This window comes from Gymnoscopelus braueri (genome assembly GCF_963280865.1).
Source record: "Gymnoscopelus braueri genome assembly, chromosome: 15".
Lineage (NCBI taxonomy): Eukaryota > Metazoa > Chordata > Actinopteri > Myctophiformes > Myctophidae > Gymnoscopelus > Gymnoscopelus braueri.
In genome coordinates this window covers 18830828-18852506 of record NC_137620.1, presented here as the reverse complement: position 1 = coordinate 18852506, position 21679 = coordinate 18830828, and the positions used below count along the sequence as shown (strand labels likewise).

Below are 21679 nucleotides of genomic sequence, written 5' to 3'. Positions count from 1 at the left end.
ATTCAAGAGAATTGCCTTTTCCGATCTCCTGAACATGAATGCAGCATTTCATGTTGAAAGAATTGCCCTTGTCCATGTAGAAATCCATGCTGTAAGACAAATCTGCAGTAAACGCTTGATTATGCTTCGTTGAGCATGGTGTAGCTCACTGAAAATAGCTGATCTACAGCGACGCTGTTTAGTTTATTTAAGTGCAAAACAGGGATATATAGTGTAAACTACAACTGTACTACACATTTTATATGCTTAGAAAAGAAAGCATCCAGACCCACACTATGCAACTTGGAACATTTGTTTTTAATTTAAAACAAAATTTAATCTTTACTTTTTTTTTTTTTTTAATGTACAATCAAACCATCAATTTAATCATACATAAAATTCTTCGTAATGTACAACTATAAGAACTACCCATAAATAAAAAAGAAAAGAAAAGGAAAAACATCGATCAGTATGAAATACAATGTTAGGCAACACCACCGGTTAACGAAGGCGATGGCTCTCCTTGTCAACACAGAGTAGGACAGTCACTGCATTAGAAAGAAAGAATACAATGAATAACACCTCCCTCCATCACTCTCACTGAACGCATTCAATTCAGGAACGCATACTATAACTCAAAAGCTTTGCTTCTGGGGATTCTACAAATATCTTTTTCTCTTTTTGAAAAAAAACAACTTGGTTCTCAAACTTTTTCATGTCAAGGACCACCCAAAGTGATATGTTTTTGGCCACGGACCCCCATCTCAAAATATTTTGTTCCAGGGACCCCCATGCAGAAGCAAAGAGTTAAAAATGTATATATATTCAAAGATTTGCATTTTCTCCCTAAAAAATGGCAGATATACAAGCTAATAGCGTGGCACTCAGTGCCGTGCTATGAGCTTGTATATCTGCAATATTTTAATAGCCAAAGAAATCTAAAGTGACATAGATGCGTTCCCGGATTGAATGGGTTAAAACACATGTCTGGAGTCTTGCTCACTCTTCAGCTCACTCTGCAGGGTAAGGTGCTACTGGTTTGCCTCTGCCTTCCCAATCCTCCACCCGTCCCAAAGTCCTTTATCCCCTCTACACGCGCCATATGGAATACGTACGCGCCTTGCGTCAATAGCAGAATCATGCATCATTATTATATATGTATACAACACAACAATGGCCAATACTGTGTTCCGGGAAATGGTGGAGAATTGTGATGCAGGGACATGATGTCATGAGGGAGACAACAGAACAAGGATCGGTGACCTGGGGGAGGGGGGGACCACTTTGACAAGCGCACAAGTAGAGGGTGAATGCTGCTTTATTCTTGCTCCTGCATTTGAACATACACAAATAATGACAGGCCCAAATGTGTTGTTAGGACACTTAGTGGACGTGGTAGGTTTAGGGTTTAGATTGGTCTAATCAATATTGTTAGTATCTAGAAGGAGAACGGGACGTCACCCCATGGGAAAGTAATGGCGAAAACCTCCCTAGATGGCGCCACCTGTCCATTGAACGGTTCCTCAAGCTATATACCCACTATGACTAAAAGCAATGTGATGACATAACCATGTATATTTAACACCATCCACTCATGAAGCGCAGAGGTAAGGGTTTGTGGATAGCATACCTAGGTATGCAATAGGCCACAGACCCCCGTAGCTTGTGTACAAATGGAACAAAATGGACCCGTAAGGTCCCTTTGGCTCCACTCCCATAGTTACAGAGCTGCAAGGGTCCATTTGGTTCCCAACTATCAATCATTTAGCTGGGGACCCCCTCGAATCCTGTCAAAGATCCCACTTTGAGAACATGGTATGTATGAACCAAAGACATGGGTCAACTAGCATTTGCATACAATTGTTAGCATGGACTTTATTCTACCTCAGGTACCACAGGGGTGGTGCCTGCCACCATCGGGTAGGAGTGCCAGACAGTACAGGGAATCCCATATAGCATTTCAAAGTCAATTTGTACTTTGCTTTCTATGTGAGTAACATCTTACTGTACCTTTGCAGTAAACCCCAAACACCCGTTACATTTGAACCAGTCATAATGTGGCGGAGGTGACAGATTATTGCCTCATATTTTGCAATATTTTAGTTTTGCCCAAACAATAAGGCATAACGCGTGGCTTTTGCCTGTTACCGTGCTTTCAGAGATTGCCACATTTGTTGACTCTTTGGCCAATATCGACTTCATCTCACGACTCTTTTGAGAAGCATTATTTGTACATGTATATACGTGGTAGCGCACCACGTCGCGCACACAAAAATAACAGATCTACAAGCTTGGAGACCTGCTATTTTCTGTGTGCGACACTCTGGTGCACAACTAAGTATAAAGGGACTTCGCACTCATTTCTCATGGACGCTGCAAGGGGATGATGACATGGATATCCAATGAGAAAAAAAGTTTGAAAATACAGGACATTACTTCTTACACACCTTGATACAGCATCAGCGAAAGGAGGGGGGGGGGGGGGGGGGGGGGGGGGAGTTTTTTTTTTAACACGGCCACTGTGCATCATCATCATCTTCCTCCTCATGAAACAACATCAACAGATGCCACTTTGAAAGAAAAGTGCAGATTTCCAGTCTTGTATTTTTTTCATGTCAAGCTGTAAAAAGTTAGTTGATTATAGCAAGATCAATACTCTAAAAGTAGTAGCATAGTAATAGAAGAAAACAAAGGAAAAGTTGTTTCATTTTGTGTGTGTGTGTGTGGTTCCTGTAACAGAGTAACTTTACACAGAAGAACTCAAATTAGGTTTTCCTTCTTTTCCCCCCTCTTTACGTTCTCCGTCGCCCTTCAATGGACAGAGCGGAGGTCGATGGGTGTCTGCCATCTAACAAACACACACACAGTTCACCATGGCTCAGAAATGAACTCATACAGACTTTTAATGCACACTTATTCCTCCTGAAAGGGAACTTCTTTGTTCTTGAAATACAGTGTGCATCCACCTCACTCACACATACATTACACACACACACTTTAAAGCCACCTCAAATAGGCTGCCTTGCTTGGGGGAAGAGAGGCAGAGTTACATCAGCAACCTGACCGGAATGTAGAGGGACTAGCGATACGCACGTTCACAAGCGCACACACAAATACACACATTTCACAGGTAAACAATGCTCTTTTAAGGATGGACGGGTTGCGGGTGTGTGTGTGTGTGTGTGTATGAGGAGTTAAATCTAGGGACGGTGGCCTGGCGTCATCTCAAGGTGTCTGATGGTCCCTCCTCGCCTCCCAGCGGATCATTCTGACCTCTGACCCCTGAGCCAGGCCAGCACACAGCGGCGTACACTGCAACCCGCCAGAAGCAGGACAAGCGGCAGGTGTGTGTGTGTGTGTGTGTTTCTATATAGGGGCGAAGGAGATTCACTGTGGTTGCATGACGTTCCTAGCTCTGTGTGTTTGTGTGCCAGAGCGGTTCAGCAGCACACGAGAAAGCATGCTTGTTGGGTGACATCTGTGCAAAAGTGTGATAGCTGTGTGCATATAGCCGTCTGTAAAAGTGTATTCCTGTATGTGTGTGTGTATACATGTATATACGCCTCAACCTGTGACCTCACTGAGTCCTCAGCAGCCAAAATGATAATAAATTGAGTCTCTTGGCTCATCGTCCTTTTTTTCGCCCCTCTCATGGCCACCGGGGGGCAGTCTCTCAGCAGGGGGGCCTGTGGGCGGGGTCACCTTAGTGTTTGGCGGTAGTGGTGGAGGATTCTATGGAGCTGGAAAAAAGGGGCGGGCCGTATGTCAGAGATTGGAGCCATCCAGGAGGTGCACCACCTCATCCTCCTCGCTCTCCTCTCCTCCTCCCCCTCCTGTCCCACGGTCCATGAAGGAGGGGATCAGTTGAACATGATGGACTCTGGATCTTTGTCGGCCATTTGGGCCATGTGACGGAGGATGTCTTTTTTTGTGATAATACCAAGGAGCCGCCTGCAGGGGGAGACAGAGGAGAGAGGGAGAGGGGAGAGAGGTGGGGTGGTGGTGAGGAGGAGAGACAGGGGAAAGGGAAGGATAGAAGAGAGAAAGTCAGTAGGAGTGATGGCTAATTTATACTTGGTTGCGTGCCGGTGTCGCATGGCAAATAAAAATTGCAGATCCGAGCATGTAGATGAGGCTGTTTTTCGATTCACGACACCTGCACACAACAAAGTATAACTCAGGCTGAAGATGGCAGCATCCCATTTGGGGTGTTGGAGACAGAATGACGTCATGTTTTTGTTGGCACAATGGCTCGGTTCAGCAGGTGAATAAAGGAGGTCTGACACATCTGTTTTGAACAAAAAAGGAGATTTTTTTCATCTTTCTTTTTTTTTTACCTGGGAACAGCAAAAAGGATGCTATATATACGTGAGCAAAAAACAGCTTCTTTGCCACCACACTAAAAAGCCAAAGTAAAACATTATCGGATCAAATATCATTCGCCACATAGACCTCAAGGTAAAGAGAGAACCTTGTTAATGTGTCAAATGCATCAACAGCAGCCGTGCCAACAAAAACATGAGTTCCTGAAGAACTACAGCCGGTGGAAAGAAGAGGAGGTGAGTACTGCAGGAGGAGTGAGTGAATTGTGATGACATTCAAAATGGCACCCCGCCACCGACCGAGATTTGGCACTCTTAAATATCTGACACTCGCTCTCGCATAATGCTCGGTTTTAAGTGCACTCCACGGGGAGCAGGGTGCCATTTGAGACGTCGTTGTGACGGTTCTCGTTTAAAAGGGAGAGCGGTCCAGAAGCCTGGTGAACAGCAGAGTGAACTGGATTCCTACAGGAAACAGGAAGTGGTGAACAGGAAGTAGCGTGAACACAGAACCTTGGAGGAGTGGAAAAGGAGTAGACATAATTGCCCTCATGGCATTCAGGGTCTGAGAGGACAAGTGAGGAGACAATATTGTTACGATCTGTCGAAGAATGCACTTTCTTCGGTGCATAACATCCTATTTGTTTATGTTTTCCTGCCTTTGACCCCGTTTTCTGTTCACATCCCAGCCAGTCAGCAGGACACACAGGCAGTGCGAGCATGACATCCTGACTGCAAAGAGAAGGCTGAAGTGTATGGTTATCCAAATCCAATCAAATAATTTTCTCATACATACATTTTCCGTTTTTGAAAGATATTCATAACTTGTGTCATCATCCAAATAATAGAATTGAGTTTTAAAAATCAAAGATTAAAGCAAAGTTCCCACTGTGAAGACATGAGGGCAGTGTGGGTATGCTAACGTGCCTGTCTGGAGGTGTAGACAGACACGGGTTTGTGTCGAGTCATTATTCTACATTATGGATATACACTGCTGCTTGATGCCCCCATAGCAGACTGTCCAAGATTATCGTGTTGCTTCTTTTGTTTTATTCCGCACAGGCTTCGCCCAAATAGGGCTCTATGGCTTGATCCACACATCTTTATGTACATGACGACGTTCAACCCATGAAGCCCCATTAGCAAACGAAGCCTGTGATCATACGTAGTGCGCAAATATGTAACTATCATTTTTGCTTCCGGAAAACTGTGACTAACGGCAATATAATGAAAATTCACAAGTATGTTGTGCGCCAATTTTTCAGACACTCCATTGTAAAATGGGCTCCTCCCTTGTCCTCTCCTTGTACATAATACTTCTTCATTGCCAACCAAACAACAGACAATAGGTCTGACTTGGCTCAATATTCTAAGTGCCTGGTCAGGCTGATTCAAGAGCACCTCACAAGCTTACTCTGGAAACTTTTGGTTTCTGGAATGAGGTGTCATGCAAATGGGACGCATTACATTTCATAATGTTTACAAATGACCATAGTGAGCAGCAAGTACCAGCGCTCTTGAATTCAGCCATGAACAGTTTTAAAGGACCATACCGGCATCATCTAATAACAACTTTGACCACATACGATACATAAACGTAAACAATTCTTCCTTCTTCTTTAGACTGCATTATGTTGTTATATTTGGTCCTTACTCATCCCCATTCACTGCTAATCATGATAAAAAGGTGAGGGAAAACATATGCTAGGCATAGAAATTCAGCCTTGTGAAAATCCTTCGTTTCAGATGCGTCCTAGATTCGGCTCTCCGTTTCACACTTCACTCTTGTACACTTAGTCTTTCTGAGCTGATGTACTTGCGTGCGTCCATCCCAGATAAATATCAAACACGTTCGATAATTATCGATGAGTCTGTGAGCAGGTTGTTAGGTTTGAGATTAGATATGTGAACCCTTCAAACTACAGGATCATCTGGGCAGAGAATGATCGTTTCCAAACAGCCTCAAAGCCAAAATCTCCCCGAGATTTACATTATTGTAGTGTGAGCCTAGCTTAATGTGAGATAAAATGGTCTAGAGTTATGTACGCTATATGGCCAAAGTTGTGTATAGACAATGACATGTGCAGACGCTGGTAAGGTCCTTTAAGGTGCAGAGAAGATGCAGAGAGGCATCTCCAGAACTTGGAGAGAAAAGTGTGTCTGAGCAGGAAGATGTGGTAGTGGTCAGGAGAGGTGGTTCGCTACAGGAATAGAACAATGCAGACCTCGGCTCCGAATAGCTTCATCATTTCATTAAAGTAAACCAGGGTCACCAGGCGGCCAGACAGACTTAGCCTTTCATTTAGTTCATATTTTCAAGTTTTAAAGTACAAATCAAGACTGGTCTAGTACAGTGGTTTTCACACGTTGTGTGTCCAAGGCACACCAAAGAGCAAGTACAAATCTCAAGGCACACCTGTATTCATATCCATGCAAAATAGTCTCTATAACACAAGATGAAAATGTGTATAGAATTTGCCTCTGTATTGGGTATGCACAAAGTACTGATACAGTACTTTTTGTACAGTTCTATATAGTATATATTGCAATAATAATGTGTGACAAAATCCCAAGGTTTGGGAACTACTGGTCTAGTACGTACCTAAAATGGTAATTTCGCATTTCTCGTTGTATTTTTTAGTTTCCAGATCTCTACTACTTTCAACTTTAGTGGGTGTTTGTGAACATTTTAATATTCCTGATGTGCCAATATTCTACAATTACCAATTGCATGAACAGAAAATGTGTGATATATATATAAATATGATCACATGCCGCAGACGTAAATTGACAAAGAAAGAAAATATTTAAACAACAAGCTTTTGAATGTAATTCAGTTGTTGTGCGTAATTATTATGAGGGAGAATTGATACTTGTCTGGTGCCCAGAGGAAGCTTATTACAACTTTCACTCAACTGTATTTGAACTTTTTTTAAACAGATAAAATGCACATACAGTACAATAGAATGTCTAAAAAAAATATGAGCAGCATTTGAACCCAGGTCTGAGTTGAGACGGCCTCCAAGAGGCTATGACCTGTAGGAGTGGAGCTTGATTTACTGCTATAGAACTACTGAGGAGCAGGAGAAATACTGGAGGAAATACTAAAAATGCTAAGTGAAGCAAATCAGAATTTCCCAAAGGCAAATTAGCCCTAAGGCCATATTCTAAATATAAACCAATAAGTGACCGTAGCGCTAAAATGCATTTGGGACACCAGGCTAAGACTGGATCGATTCATATCAGAGAGGTTTGGGGGGTGAGGAGTTTAAGGGTGGGGTGACAACATGGGAGGATGCCAGAGGAGTGCAGGGGATTGGCTTGGTCATAATATTACGGCTCATTTATTCTTAGTTGTGCGGCGGTGTTGCGTACCGAAAACAGCCGATCTACAAGTTTGCAGCGCAACGCGCTGTGCGCTTGTAGATCGGCTATTTCCGGCGTGCAAAAACCACACACAACCAAGTATAACCCAGGCCTTGAAAAGCTAGCTCACTAGAACCACTACAGCTATACCATCAAATCACACCACAGGGCTCATTGTAGCACTACACACCCTTCTAGCACCAGGGGAGGCTTGGAGGAAGAGGAAGAGTGGACGGATACTGGGGGAATCGAACATTATCCCTCTTAATCTCTTCTCCCTCCCTCCCTCTTCCCCTCCAGAAAATAATTAGGGCTGCAACTATCCATTATTTTCTAAGCGATCATTCTATCGCTTACTTTTTCGAAATAACCGATAAGTGTGCTTTTAAAATATTTATTTATTTGTTTTAGATATCAATGAAACGATTAACATCTTAGGCCCTATTGTATAGGTCGCACAGCGGTGTCATTAAAAAAACAGTGACAATAGCCGATCTACAAGCTCGCAACGCATTTTTCACGTTGTGAGCTTGTAGATCGACTATTTTCACTATTTTTGAAAACTCTTCGCTCTAATATCTAATCTAATCCCTATTTTGGGCATGACATATTATGACATGCCCAAAATAGGGATACTATATTAATGATCTATTATTCTATATAATCAATTAAATCGATTTGATTAAATGTTGCACCCCTAAAAATAATCAATATCCCCCCACACCCCTTAGAAATAAACAAACAATGATCTGCTTCCCAAAGGCGGCTAGCTACTCGCCAAGTGGTTGTTTAGGTCACGGCTACGAGTCAGGGTCAGATGTCATCGATCTGTGCAGACCCGGGGGCGAGGGGGATTAGAAAGAAAAAAGAAAACAAAAAGAAAGAAAAAGAAAGGGAAAAGCAGTTGTTAACTGTGGTAGATAACTTTTCCCCAAAGAGATGGCTGTCTTATGGTGTGTGTGTGTGTGTGTGTGTGTGTGTGGGTGTGTGGGTGTGTGTGAGAGAGAGATATATATGTAGTATGATGCGATAATAATCTTAAACATGACTCTTATAGATCACACACACACAGACATAGATCACACAAACACAAAAAAAACATGATTGATTATGAAGATATCGCTTTCTAAGGATGGGGGAATGAATGCTATTTTAAAGTCTTCTACCAATCCTGAAGGACCATACCAGCATGGCATCACAATGTCCATTCAGAACTTTGGCAATCTGCAAGCTCAAAACGCATTTCGATGCAAGAGCTTGTAGATGGGTTATTTTTGCTACTTTTGTGAAACGGTAGTATGACGAAGTAGGAGTAGGGTATTAATTTATGAAAAATAAAAAGTTTAAATATGGAGATAAGAGGTTTCTGCCAGACAGCAACGATATAAGCAACGATATAATTGGTCCTCACTAATGCTCATAATAAAATGGCACAATTTCCGTCTGCTCACTCTGCATGTCATTGGTGGGCTAAGGGGCTGTGGGGAGTTCAGAAACCTGCCTACCAATGACATCATCGATGGAAAGAGAGAGAGATTTTTGCAAAAACACTCATAGTGCGGCACTCGGTGCCACGCTAATGCAGGTTTCTGAACAGTTCCCAGCCCTCCTTCTGAGACACAGACCGAGTAGACTGAAATGGTACCATCTTATAATGGCAATGAGAGAGGACCAATTATACGAAGATACACTTGAAAATGCTTAAGACTCGTTTCCAGATCTCTACTACTTTCAACTTTAGTGGGTGTTTGTGAACATTTTAATATTATTTGATTAAAGAGGTCCTTTAATCAAATAATATCTTTAACACCCAAAATCCAAATGTGATCCACTCGGTCAGGGATTAAATGTTTTGAACTCTTATGTAGAATAGAATAGTCCCCACTCCTTGGGGTGGTTTTATTGTCACTGTATATTTGCACATACTGTACGTGAAATTTGTCCTCTGCATTTACTCATCCTAGAACAACTAGGAGCAGTGAGCAGACATTCTACGGTGCTCTGGGAGCAATTAGGGGTTAAGAGTCTTACTCAGGTACACACATCGACACATTGCTTGCTTGGCATCGAACCTATGTACGTTATATGGCGGAAGTTGTACTATAGGCCAAAAACATGTAGTGATGCCGGTATGGTCCTTTAACCACTTTAACCCTGGTGCCCCTCTTTTGGGCACGTCGTTATACTGTCAGAAATAGTCAAAGATTAACAAAACAATAGCGAAAATATCAGAACTACAAGCTTGTAGGTGGCTATTTTCGCTATTCTCCAAAGAATGAAGAACTGTATATAGCAATGGTTCTCAAAACTTTTAAATGTCACGGTCTCCACTCAACTCTCTGACAGTATACGAACGGAACGGCTCCATTTGGTTCCATTTGTATACTGTCAGAGTTACAGACTTGCAAAGGGTCAATTTGGACTGCTCCTCGAAAAGGAACCCAGAGAGTCCCTGGACTCCACTTTGAGAACCACTGGTATATAGGGCTCAAGTGGTTAACAGGACATGCTTGTGACACAGTTCACACACACTACTAAGCAGGAGTTACTGGAACTAAGATGCAGCTTCATGAGCATGGACTGGCAAAGCTATAGTCAGGGAAACTAGTAAAGTCTCTGTTTGTGACAGTTCCCATTAGAGGTCCACCATTACAGGACCCATATATATTACCAAGCTAGGAAAAAGACTAGCGAAAATGTATTCTACGTTGACTCGCTAAACTGTAATGAGCAGCTGCTTAGCAATGAAAATGGATGCCAAGAAATTATGCTCTACGCATTCTTTTTGTTTTGTTGCTACGATGAACATCTCCGTTAGAAGGGAAGTCCACACCAAACCACCAAACCCCACAAAGTGAAAGTGCTTAATAAAAGTTAAGTGACGAGAAGGACGGGTGGAGGGAAGAGAAGAAGATGGTGGCTTCTTTAGGAAGCACCGGGAACTGTCAACACTTTATATATATACACTCCACACCACAAGTTTCATGCATCCCTTCCTAAGAGGCGGAGCCTAAGAGAACAGAGGTGTGTGGGGGGGAGGGGTTTAAAAGAGGGAGGGGGCGTGGCTAGTCACCAGGGGCTCCGTGTGTTGCTTCAGCTCCTCCAGATGTGTTAAAATATTCTTCTTTGTGATGATGCCCAACACAATCCTGCAACACACACCCGTTACTCGGCAACAACCCCCACACAACAACATCAACAACAACAACAACAAGAGAGAGAGACAGAGAGAGAGACAGACAGGGAGGGAGAGAGAGAGATACGAGACAGCAGCAGCACAAAGCATACATAACAGGGATAACTTAACACAAATAAATAACTTAAACTTAACACTACACAACATAAAAGGCAGTCAACATAATAAAACTGTTAATAAAAGTGGAATTTTGAGGGACTGGAATTGGACACTAGTATTTGTAAGAGCGGGTGAGTGAGTGAGTGGTGGCGAGAGTTGAATTGGTGAGAGTTGAGTTGTTTCTGTAATATAATGTAATGGAAATAAGGAACACGTTTCAATACATTTTATTTGACTAGTCTTTTAAAAAAAAAGATTTTAACTGAATCAAATCGATCTACTAAACGCTCATTGTCACTGTATCAAAACTCAATAAAAATACAATTAAATGTGGGGTATTAACAAGGATTCAAAACAATTGAAAATATAATAAAAACAAACATGCTGCTGCCATATGAGACCTCAGACCCTGCACTTCACTTAGTAATTAAATGCTGTAAACAAATTTGTCCTGTAATTACTAAATCTCCCCAGCAGGTGACTCCCTAGAGAGACGACAGTTCCTTCCCTGATGACTGGAGCACCTGATGGTGAAAGAACTTCTCAGCGCTAGCATTACCATGAACAGTGCCATTGTTCTCCTTTCTTAATCATATGAGAAATCACGCCGAATAACTTAAGACTTTCTTCCCCAAACCCAAATTCCTTTTCACTTCTCGTTTTGGGAGCAGACGTGCACTGGCTTCCTTAAGAAAGCTGCCTTGTGTGAGTTAATTTGTCAAAATACCCGTTATGTGGTAGTCGAGTTCCCACTACTGAATAAACCAGGTGGTATTTCTTCAGTAGCAGGGTACAGGTCAGGGCAGTTAAGGATGATTTATTCTTAGTTGCCCGCCTGTGTCGCAGACCACAAATAGCTGATCTGCAGTCTTATAGATCTTCTATTGTCGGTGCACAAAATCGGCACGCAATCAAGTACAACTTCGACTAGGGCACAGAACATGCTGGTTACAGGGGCCATGCAATGTTGTGTTTGTGTGTGTGTGTGTGTGTGCACAAGTGCTTGTCTGTTCACTGTGCCCCCTTTAAAATGTTAGCTAGTGTGAATGAAAGAAAGGAGAACTGGGGGGGAAGCAGAAAGTCGTCTGCCCTTTCCCTCAGTGCTACCTCTTCCCTGCATCAAATTTAGTTTTTGTACAGAATGTACACACGCATACGTTTTTCCCATTCCGTTCAAATGTCTTACTTACCCGTTGTGAGTGACCAGACACTGGCGGAGGCCCATCTTCCTGAAGATGTCCACCACGATCTCCATGGGGGTGTGGTCGGTGACGGTGAAGGGGCTCATGTCCAGGATGGAGCGCAGCTTGAGGGGCCGGGGGCTGTCGGCCGGCAGGGTGGGGGCATGCTGGGTGAAGTACACCCTGGAGTTCAGCATGATGCCCTCCTGTTTACGACGCGCGTTCTCTGTTTGATGGGACGGAGTGGAGGAGGGTGGGGAGGAAGAAAGAGAAACGGAAAAGGGGACAGACAACGGGAAAGAGACAGAGAGAGATGAAGAGAGAAATGTGGGAGAGACAGAAACAAGTGAGACGGACGGAAAAGAAAGAGGGAGAGGGAGAAAGAAGGAGACAGAGGGGGAGGGCATGCTCATTATCAGGAACATTTATTTGTTCAAGTTACACTTTAATCCACTTAAGTCGTTTATGGGGACAAAGAAGGGCACATGCTGACACGGAGATTCCAGTCAGCAGAAAGGGTGCCATCCATGCATAATATGGAGGCAAAGAAGGGCGTGCATTTTTCTTTCTCGGGAGGGGAAAAGAGCCTTTAACCCATTAAGACCCGAGGTCGATTCTAAAAACGCCTTCTAAATCCTACCCAAGTTTCCTGAAAAACGTTTAAAAAAAATCTAAATAGTTGCTATATATCGTCTCTGTCGGGTGGAAACCTCATATCCTTCGTGCCGGGTTTCAAGCTTGTACATCCGCTACTTTTGATACTTTTGTGTGACGCTGTTTGTAGTATGATCAAGTAGGGCATTCATTTACGAAAAACACAAAAAGTTAGAATATATATAAGAGGTTTCTGCCTGACAACAGCAATATATAGCAACAACTAAAATGACACAGAGGCGTTCCCAGCTTGAAAGGTATAACAACGTATAGGCGTAACAGGTCTAAATGGGTTCATGTAAAACCTTTGGCAGCACTTGGAAGCCTCACCTATAGCGATGGTGATGTCCCTGCGCAGGGCGAAGCCCACCAGCCTCTGAGACTCCTTGGACACGATGACGGGGAAACCGTTGTAGCTCGTCTCGTTGATGACCGCCTGGAGGTCCTCCACCGTCAGGTCGTCCTGGGTCAGCACGGCCAGCGGCGGGTCGCTCTGCCGCGGCCGCATCACGTCCCGGGCCAGCGTGGTGTGCGTGAACTCCTCCTTGGCGTCCAGGAAGGGGTAGCCGTTGAGGCGGATGTGGGCCTCGTAGATGCCCTCGCGGCCGAACGCGTCGCCCACCCACTTGCTGGTCATGACCGCCGCCATGAGGGGCACGATGTACTCCAGGCCGCCCGTCAACTCGAACACGATGACCACCAGGGAGACGGTCATGCGGGTCACGCCGCCTGGCCACGCCGACGGGACGGGGCAGAGGAAAGACTTAGAATCTTACAGCATTGGCTCTCAAAGTGGGGTCCAAATCAGTTAATATAGCATCAAAATCATTTTAACCACTTTAACCATGTATCTCATATTTTGGCTATTCAAAAATAGCAGGTATACAAGCTCATAGTGCGTAACTTTGTGCCACGCTATGAGCTTATAGATCTGCAATTTTTGAAAAATCGTGAACGTTTGTGCAAATCTTTGAATATATGAGTTCAAAGGTTATTATACCAAAAGAGCACGACTAGCGAGACTAAACTAATTTAATTTGCATTATGTGGGGAACAAAAACTATGTGACGCCCACCGGAAAATGAATACCAGGCTTTTCTCCATGGTGGAAAGCCTGGTGACGCGAGGTTAGACTCACCCAGACATGCGGCGGCCCCCACCATGGCGTAGAGACCCGGGGTGATGCAGTCTGCTCCCACCTCGCACCACTCTTTGAACAGGAACCAGTCGTGGTGATAGTACGCCAGCTGCTCCACGGCGATGCCCACGATGCGGCCCGCTATCGCCCCGATGGCCATGCTGGGGATGAACAGGCCCGCTGGAACCTGAGGAGGGCACCAGAAGGGTTTTGATACCGTGGTCGTTACACTCGCATGAGGGTTTAGGGTTAGTGCACTAACCCATTGAGACCTGAAGCCAATTCTACATGTCTCCTAAATCTCAACAGTATTCTGAAAAACGTATGTTTCTATATCAGTGGTGCTCAATCCTTTTCATGTCAAGGACCCCCAAAATTATATGTTTGGCCACAGACCCCCATCAAAATATTTTGTTCCAGAGACCCCCAGAAGCAAAGATTTGAGTTAAAAATGTTCGCTTTAGAAATATATATATTCAAAGATTTGTACACATTTTCACGATTTTTCAAAAATAGCAGATCTACAAGCTCGTAGCGCGGCACTCGGTGCCGCGCTATGAGCTTGTAGATCTGCTATTTTTGAATAGCCAAAAGTGTAAAATAATACTTTTTAGCTCACATCTAAAAATGACACAGTTCCAGGTCTTAATGGGCTAAAGTAAAAGTTATTAATAATCACATAATGTTAATTGACAGACATTGTTAATACACAGAGGTTTAGCCTTTTATATTTAATTTAACCATGGAGATTTTGTGCAGAAAATCCTCAAAATGCACGTAATATGTAAGGCATATCGAATCTCTACACAGACACTAAACAGGTATCTTGAGAAACCTATTATTAATTAAATGTATTTAATAATAAAACCCCATCGCTTATCACATCCGTGCCCCTCCCCCACTGTACCTTGAGGCCGAAGGTGAATATGGTCATGATGATCTTGAAGATGAGCGCCAGGCAGAGCTGCCACATGGCGGAGTAGACGCCCGGCCCCGCGGGCCGGTTGGGCGTGTCGGTGAAGGCCTTGCTGCCGTTCATCTGGCTGCGGTACTGGCAGAGCTGGGAGGACTCCAGCGGGCCGCAGTCCGTGAACAGCTCCTTGATCAGCTCGCTGGTGTTCTGCCGCGTGTACGGGTTGGGGAAGGCCACGATCGCGGTGATGGCCGCCACCAGGATCACCTCCAGGACTGGGTACTTGCCTGTGTGTGTGTGTGTGTGGGGCAGAGGGACGGGAAAAAGTAACGTCAAGTAAGGGCTGTCACGATTATACATTTAAGTTGACGATTAATTGTCACACATATGAATAAATATGAACATATGAATAAAAACGTTATTTCGGTTTGCCTTTTAAGCGTTGTAATAAAAGAAATTGCACAGGGCAAATATGACAAATAACTCAAAATATACAAAGAAATGACTGACTATACTTTAAAAAAATAATAATAATAGCAGATCTACAAGCTTAAAACGAGTCACGAAGTGACGCGTTGTAAGCTCACTATTATTGCGTTGCAAGCAGCTATTATTTGTCTTTTTTAAACGACATTGGTATCGGTATGTCCCAATATTTAACCACTTTCAACAACCTGGTGTCCCTATTTTCAGGCATTATTAAGTTTTCAAAAGGTTTTCTAAAATAGCAGATCTACAAGATCACAATGCATAGCATTGTGAGCTTATAGATGAGCTATTTGAAAAAAGGTTTTGAATAGGGCTTAAGTGGTTAAATAAAACGTGCTTATAATTTGCTTATTAAAGGTTCAAAGTTAAAGGTTATCAAATAGAAGATAATAAAATCTAAAGGTTTGATTTGTGAATTTTACACTTTTTGTCAAAATATCGGTAACCGGTGGCACTGGGACACAAAGAAATTGGGATCAGCATCCGATCCCCCCAAAAATTGGCATTGGTCGGGGCTCTGGCGAGAAGTCTCCTCACCAAAGCGGGTGGACTTGCGTCGTCTGCACCAGGCGATGTTGCATTTTATGAAGAAGGCCCCCCACAAGCCCCCGAACACCCCCAGCAGGATGAAGGGGATGAGCTCGAACAGGTACCAGGGCGTGTGGTACTCCACGTAGAACAGCACCAGCCGGCTGTTGCCAAACGGGTTGATGGAGCGCAGGACGAACGCCGCCACCAGTGCGGCGAAGAAGGAACGCCACAGCGTCTTCAGAGGGAAGTAGTAGCTCACCTGGACAGGAGAGAAGAAGAGGAGGGGGGTTGCAGATTTTAACCCGTTATGGCCTGAGGTTCCGATTCTACAAAATGTCTTCTAAAATCCTACACAGTTTTCTGAAAAAACATATGTTTCTATGTCAGTGGTTCTCAAAACTTTTTCATGTCAAGGACCACTAAAATGATATTTATGTGGCCGCCGACCCCCACCTGAAAATATTTTGTTCCAGGGACCCCCAGAAGCAAAGATTTGAGTTCAAAATGTTTGCTTTAAAAATAAGATATATTCAAAGATTTGCACAAACTTATTTTTTTTCTCCAAAATAACAGATCTACAAGCTGTGCCGCGCTATGAGCTTGTATATCTGCTATTTTTGAATAGCCAAAGTATAAAATAATGGTTTTAAGTGGTTAAACAGATGTGTTCCCGGTTTAAATGGGCTAAAAGAACCATACTGGTCGGTGGTCTACCATGTGTTTAGCCTATTGAGTATCACCTACAGAATACGTGAATACGTCACTGCTGATCGTAGTTTGTTTGATTTTAGAGGAAGCCATTGGGTACTATTTATTTGAGTATGGTATGAAAATCAACTTGCAGAGACTTCAAACTTTGCTTGAGATTATTAATAATGTAACACACAAAATATTGGATTGCTTTGAAAAGTCCCCAAGCCCAAAATAGTCCCTGGAGAAAATATTCACAAAACATAACAAAGCAAAATTCAAATGTCCATAACTTATTAACCACTCAATGGTGTTCTGTAACATTTCAATACCTCAGAAAACTAAGATAAATCTGAAAATGAAGCCAGTGACAAGAACATTTTCTATTTTTATGTGAATAGACATAGTATTTGATCTAATTAGTTTATCTACAGTGGATTCTCTGTAGAGTTTGTCTAAATGTGATGTGTAGCTTCCAACTACAAATAGCTACTACTGCTGATGAGACAACATTTATATGGTACCATTTATGAACAGAATATTAAAATTCAATGCATCTCAATCCTGTCATAGTTCCTCAAAGCTTCCTCAGTTATAACACACAAGAGTACCTACAGGTTATACATGTTTTGAATTCAGAATCAGAATTCTTACAAATATTTATATTATATACTGACTGAAAACACTTTTGAATAACACAGTTTAAATGGGAGCAACAGAGGAATATAGGTTAAAATATATAGATCATATTGTATGAATACCCCAACTCCAATAAAACCAAACTTCCCATTTGGGACAATCGTCTTGAACCCGATCTTTACAAATTGAGCCTGTAAGCTAGCTTCAACTCCAACTTTATTGTCACTACAAGTTTAAAGTTTCAAGCTTTCAGATTGCAGCTCAAAAGATAAATCATAAGAAAAAAGGAAAATGTCAAATAGGAAAATAGAGTATATTCATTGTCATACGGTTTACATAAAGTGATAGTGTTCAAAATGTTATTTTATTATGTGTAGTCCCGTTGATGTGGATACATTGAGAGGCATACCTCCTCCAAGCTGAAGAGCACTCCTCCTATGGGGGCGCCGAAAGCCACGGACACACCGGCTGCTGAGGCAGCAGAGAGGACCTGAGTGGACAAAACAAACGCACCTCAGCAGAGATCGAAGCCAGAACACAGGTCACACACACACACACACACACACACACACACGCTTGTACTGAGGGGCACACACAGTCATCATAAGAAGAGTGGAACCAAGAAAAGGTACCACGAGAATGTCTAAGAAGCCATTAACCACATTAACTGTGCCATCCTTGGCCCGGACCGCTGGCGTAGCAGTCTGGGCACCTATTAAGGTTGGGCGATTGGACAATATATCGGCAGTCGGCGATTGGATGAGTCCGATCGTCGAATGTTTTTATCATTAGGCGATTCTTCGGACAATATTTGACATTTTATTTAGCAATAAATGTATCCTAATGGTCTGCCTCCTCGAGCATTAAACTCTTCAAATATAGCCAAATTAAATAGGGAATAGCTTATGCTTTTCTAGTAGTCTGTTTATCAGCTACTGTACGTTTGATGATAGCTGTATACATATTTTTTATATAAAAACTAAATTGAAACTAAAGCTTCAGTTTCTGCAAATCCTCGCTGTGCATTTGCAAGCTTGATGACACGGTAACGCGTGTCCCACGGTTTCACAAGATCAAGCACTTGATTCTTAACTTTTGCTGTCAAGTCTAGATATTAAAACTTGTGTCAGCTTATGTTTACATCACCAGTCAATCAATGCGATTTGAAATGTGAATGCGCACTGCAAGTCCCTTTAGTTACAGGGGAGGGCGGCCCGGACGGGTGATTTATCCCGCAGCACCACGATTTATTATTTGTTCGAATATAAAAAAGTTAACCTGGATGGGTGTGTTTCGCCACATCGTTGCTGCAAACTGAGGTAGGCTTCTCTGCTTCAACTTCACTTCATCTCCTAGCCTGTGATCTTAGCTTAGTGCTAAAATAATATCCTATGGAAGTGATTTACAATTGATTTACAATTCTTTGTTGTCTAAACAAGTCTGGTCAGTGAGAGAGTGAGATTGGTGCATGGCAGCAGAAATACAGTCATGCCGTCTCATATAAGCCGCAACTTTTTTCCAATTTTTCGACCCTGCGGCTTATATAACGGTGCGGCTTATCTATGGATTTTTACAGCTAACGGCCACTAGGGGACCTCCTAAATCTATGGATTTTACACCCGCAGCTTATAGTCCAGTGCGGCTTATATATGTACAAATCATTCAATTTAGCTGCTGCGGCTTATATTCAGGTGCGGCTTATAGTGCGAAAATTACGGTAGTTTTTTTCATTCACCCGACACTGCACGTGTTACAGCCGAATGTATACTCGGTCGTACGCCGAAAATAGCAGATCCTACAAGCTCACAATGGCCGATAGGAATATCGCCCAACCTTAGCACCTATGCTACAATAGCCTGACAGCACGTCGCAGGTTCGAGTCCCGATCCTGACGACCTTAGCTGCGTGTCACATCTCTCTCTCCCCATTTCCTGTCAACCTACTGTCCTATCAATAATAAAAGGCATAAAAAGCCAAAAATAAATCCCCAAAAAAGGAACTGTGCCATCCTTATGTCATTTCATTTCAAAAGTAGTTTTTTAAATTCAAATTAGCCCATCTACAAGTTCACGACACGTCACAATGTTACACGCTGTGAGCTTGTAGATCAGCTCAGCTATTTGTCACATGATGAAGGGCTTAAGGGGTTAAAATCAAAAAGCTTTTACAGCAACTAATTACTGCTACTTTGAGTTCCTGTGCAACTTACTGCACCTTTAGGAACTCTACACTATTAACTCTACACTTCTTTGTTCTTTTCTTTCTTTTTACTGAATTCAAATGTCCTTTTGCTTAATTTACCAAAAAACATTAAAAGTTTTTTTAAAGTTCTAACGCTCCAAATCAATACGCTGATCAGCATGAGAAGCATGCTGATCATAACCCTGTGTCTGTATTTAAGCCCACGTTTGATTTGGAATTTTCAGCACTCTCTGGTGGACATGCATGCAGAAACACTCATTTGTCTAGTTTTGCATTTCAAACAGTTTATATCTAAAAATGGTCATCTCACCTCTCGTTTCTTGGCTTCGTTCTTGCTGTACTTGGGGAAGAGGTAGGAGAAGATGTTCCCGCAGCAGCAGGCCACGTGGACCAGGGGGCCCTCCTTCCCCAGACTGAGGCCCGACGCCACAGCTAGGACCAGGGTGATGGTCTTTATCATCAGGGTCCACTTCCCCAGGTAGCCCCGGATGATGAACCCACTCAGGATGGTCTTGATCTGAGGAGGGAGAGAAGGAGGGATGAGAGAGAGAGAGAGAGAGATTGAGGGGTGGAAGAGGTGAGATTGGTAGAAGGGAGAAAGGGAAGACAAGGGAAGGGACAAGTTACCAACCACTCTCTTCCATATGCCTCTCCAACCCTGCTGTTCCCATGGCAACATGAGGCCATATTCCAAAAGGCTCAGAACGCTCACTTCAAAATGGCTCTCCACACTCACAGACTGTAACCGCACACTTCTCCAAAACGTCAACAGAGCTGCAACATTAAAGCCATCCAAACTGCAAACAAACCCCACAATCCTTTGTCCATTCAGCTGAAAACATCTCAACTTGTATGACTTTTGGGGTTTATATCAGCGGTTAGAAATTAATACATTGAAACTCTAGCGAGATGCAATAGCATCAAATATTGATTCATTTTCGTTTGACATGTCCAGCATCAGGCTGGACAGATTCGGACACACTACTTCCTGTGCTGCACCTAGTTTGTCAGACCCGCAGAGAATCAATAGGTAGCACGTTAGGCTGAGTCGACACCAGGACACAAATACATATTCAACAACAATCCCATGGATAGCTGTGTTGCAGTGACTGGGCTGTACTACGTACAGAACAGAGTATGAGAGGAAACAATCTAAGAGAAAAGGGATAGTGCTTTAGCCGACAACAATTATTTCCAAGACTTTTTTGCAACCACCTGACTGAGCACAACCAAGCACTTTGATGAAGAAAAAAATAAACACCCAAAACATGCCCAAGTGAAGAATAACCTTGGGGTCATTGTCTCCGCCAGGCCATAGGCAAAAGGTCCTATTTTCCGCAAGACCAATCAGCGCCAAACTGTTCGTGAACACTGCCAGTAGGCCAAGGAAAACGGTCTCCAAATACTTTTGTCATCAGTGCATGCAAAGTATATATTTTTTATATTTGCCGAAATATATATACAGTAGATAACAGTACTGTCTGCTCCACTAAGTTGAATGTTACATACAGTAGATACCATATGCTAGTGATGCGCAGGTCATGGTTTTTCAAAACCTGACCCACCCGACCCATTATGAGACCCCAAAAGATATGTGTTAATCACAGCCAGAACGAAACCTGGACAAAAACAAAGGATTACAGTGGCACAATTGTCAGAACTGTCAGAACAGAAAAGTCATTCCAAACTATTCTTTATTGTTGGCGCCCCACTCCCAGACAGTTAAGAACGACGGAATATTGATGTGTTCATGTAGTCTATTATTATATTACACAATTCTAGACAGTTTGTGTGTTTGTATCCATGTGTGTAATTATATCATGCAGTGTTTTGTAAAGAAGAAATTGGTCCTGACTTGCAGTTTGTGTAAATAAGACAGGTGGTTCATTATTAAGCACATCATTATGTTATGATGGGCCGCAGCGCCATACTGTGTAATGCAGTAGTTCTCAAAAAAGGGATAGTGCTTTAGCCGACAACAATTATTTCCAAGACTTTTTTGCAACCACCTGACTGAGCACAACCAAGCACTTTGATGAAGAAAAAAAGAAACACCCAAAACATGCCCAAGTGAAGAATAACCTTGGGGTCATTGTCTCCGCCAGGCCATAGGCAAAAGGTCCTATTTTCCGCAAGACCAATCAGCGCCAAACTGTTCGTGAACACTGCCAGTAGGCCAAGGAAAACGGTCTCCAAATACTTTTGTCATCAGTGCATGCAAAGTATATATTTTTTATATTTGCCGAAATATATATACAGTAGATAACAGTACTGTCTGCT

General features: G+C 42.9%; 1 protein-coding gene across 4 annotated transcripts in view; it reads right to left on the bottom strand.

Moving 5' to 3' along the window:
* Positions 1-278: 278 nt before the first annotated feature.
* clcn3 (chloride channel 3) overlaps positions 279-21679 on the bottom strand; it is a 66807-nt gene continuing 45406 nt past the window's right edge. For 2 of the 4 annotated variants that reach the window (XM_080451098.1, XM_080451097.1), the window contains exons 6-14: positions 19710-19916; positions 17607-17687; positions 15875-16127; positions 14843-15135; positions 13936-14122; positions 13128-13526; positions 12153-12369; positions 10741-10816; positions 279-3930 (exon numbers count right to left, since the gene is read on the bottom strand). In XM_080451098.1, coding sequence (XP_080307224.1) covers positions 3745-3930; positions 10741-10816; positions 12153-12369; positions 13128-13526; positions 13936-14122; positions 14843-15135; positions 15875-16127; positions 17607-17687; positions 19710-19916 — 1899 coding nt within the window. In that variant the 3' untranslated portion in view covers positions 279-3744. Of the gene's footprint in view, positions 3931-8445; positions 8496-10740; positions 10817-12152; positions 12370-13127; positions 13527-13935; positions 14123-14842; positions 15136-15874; positions 16128-17606; positions 17688-19709; positions 19917-21679 lie in introns of all 4 variants that reach the window. The other 2 variants (XM_080451100.1, XM_080451099.1) reach the window with 2 other exon arrangements.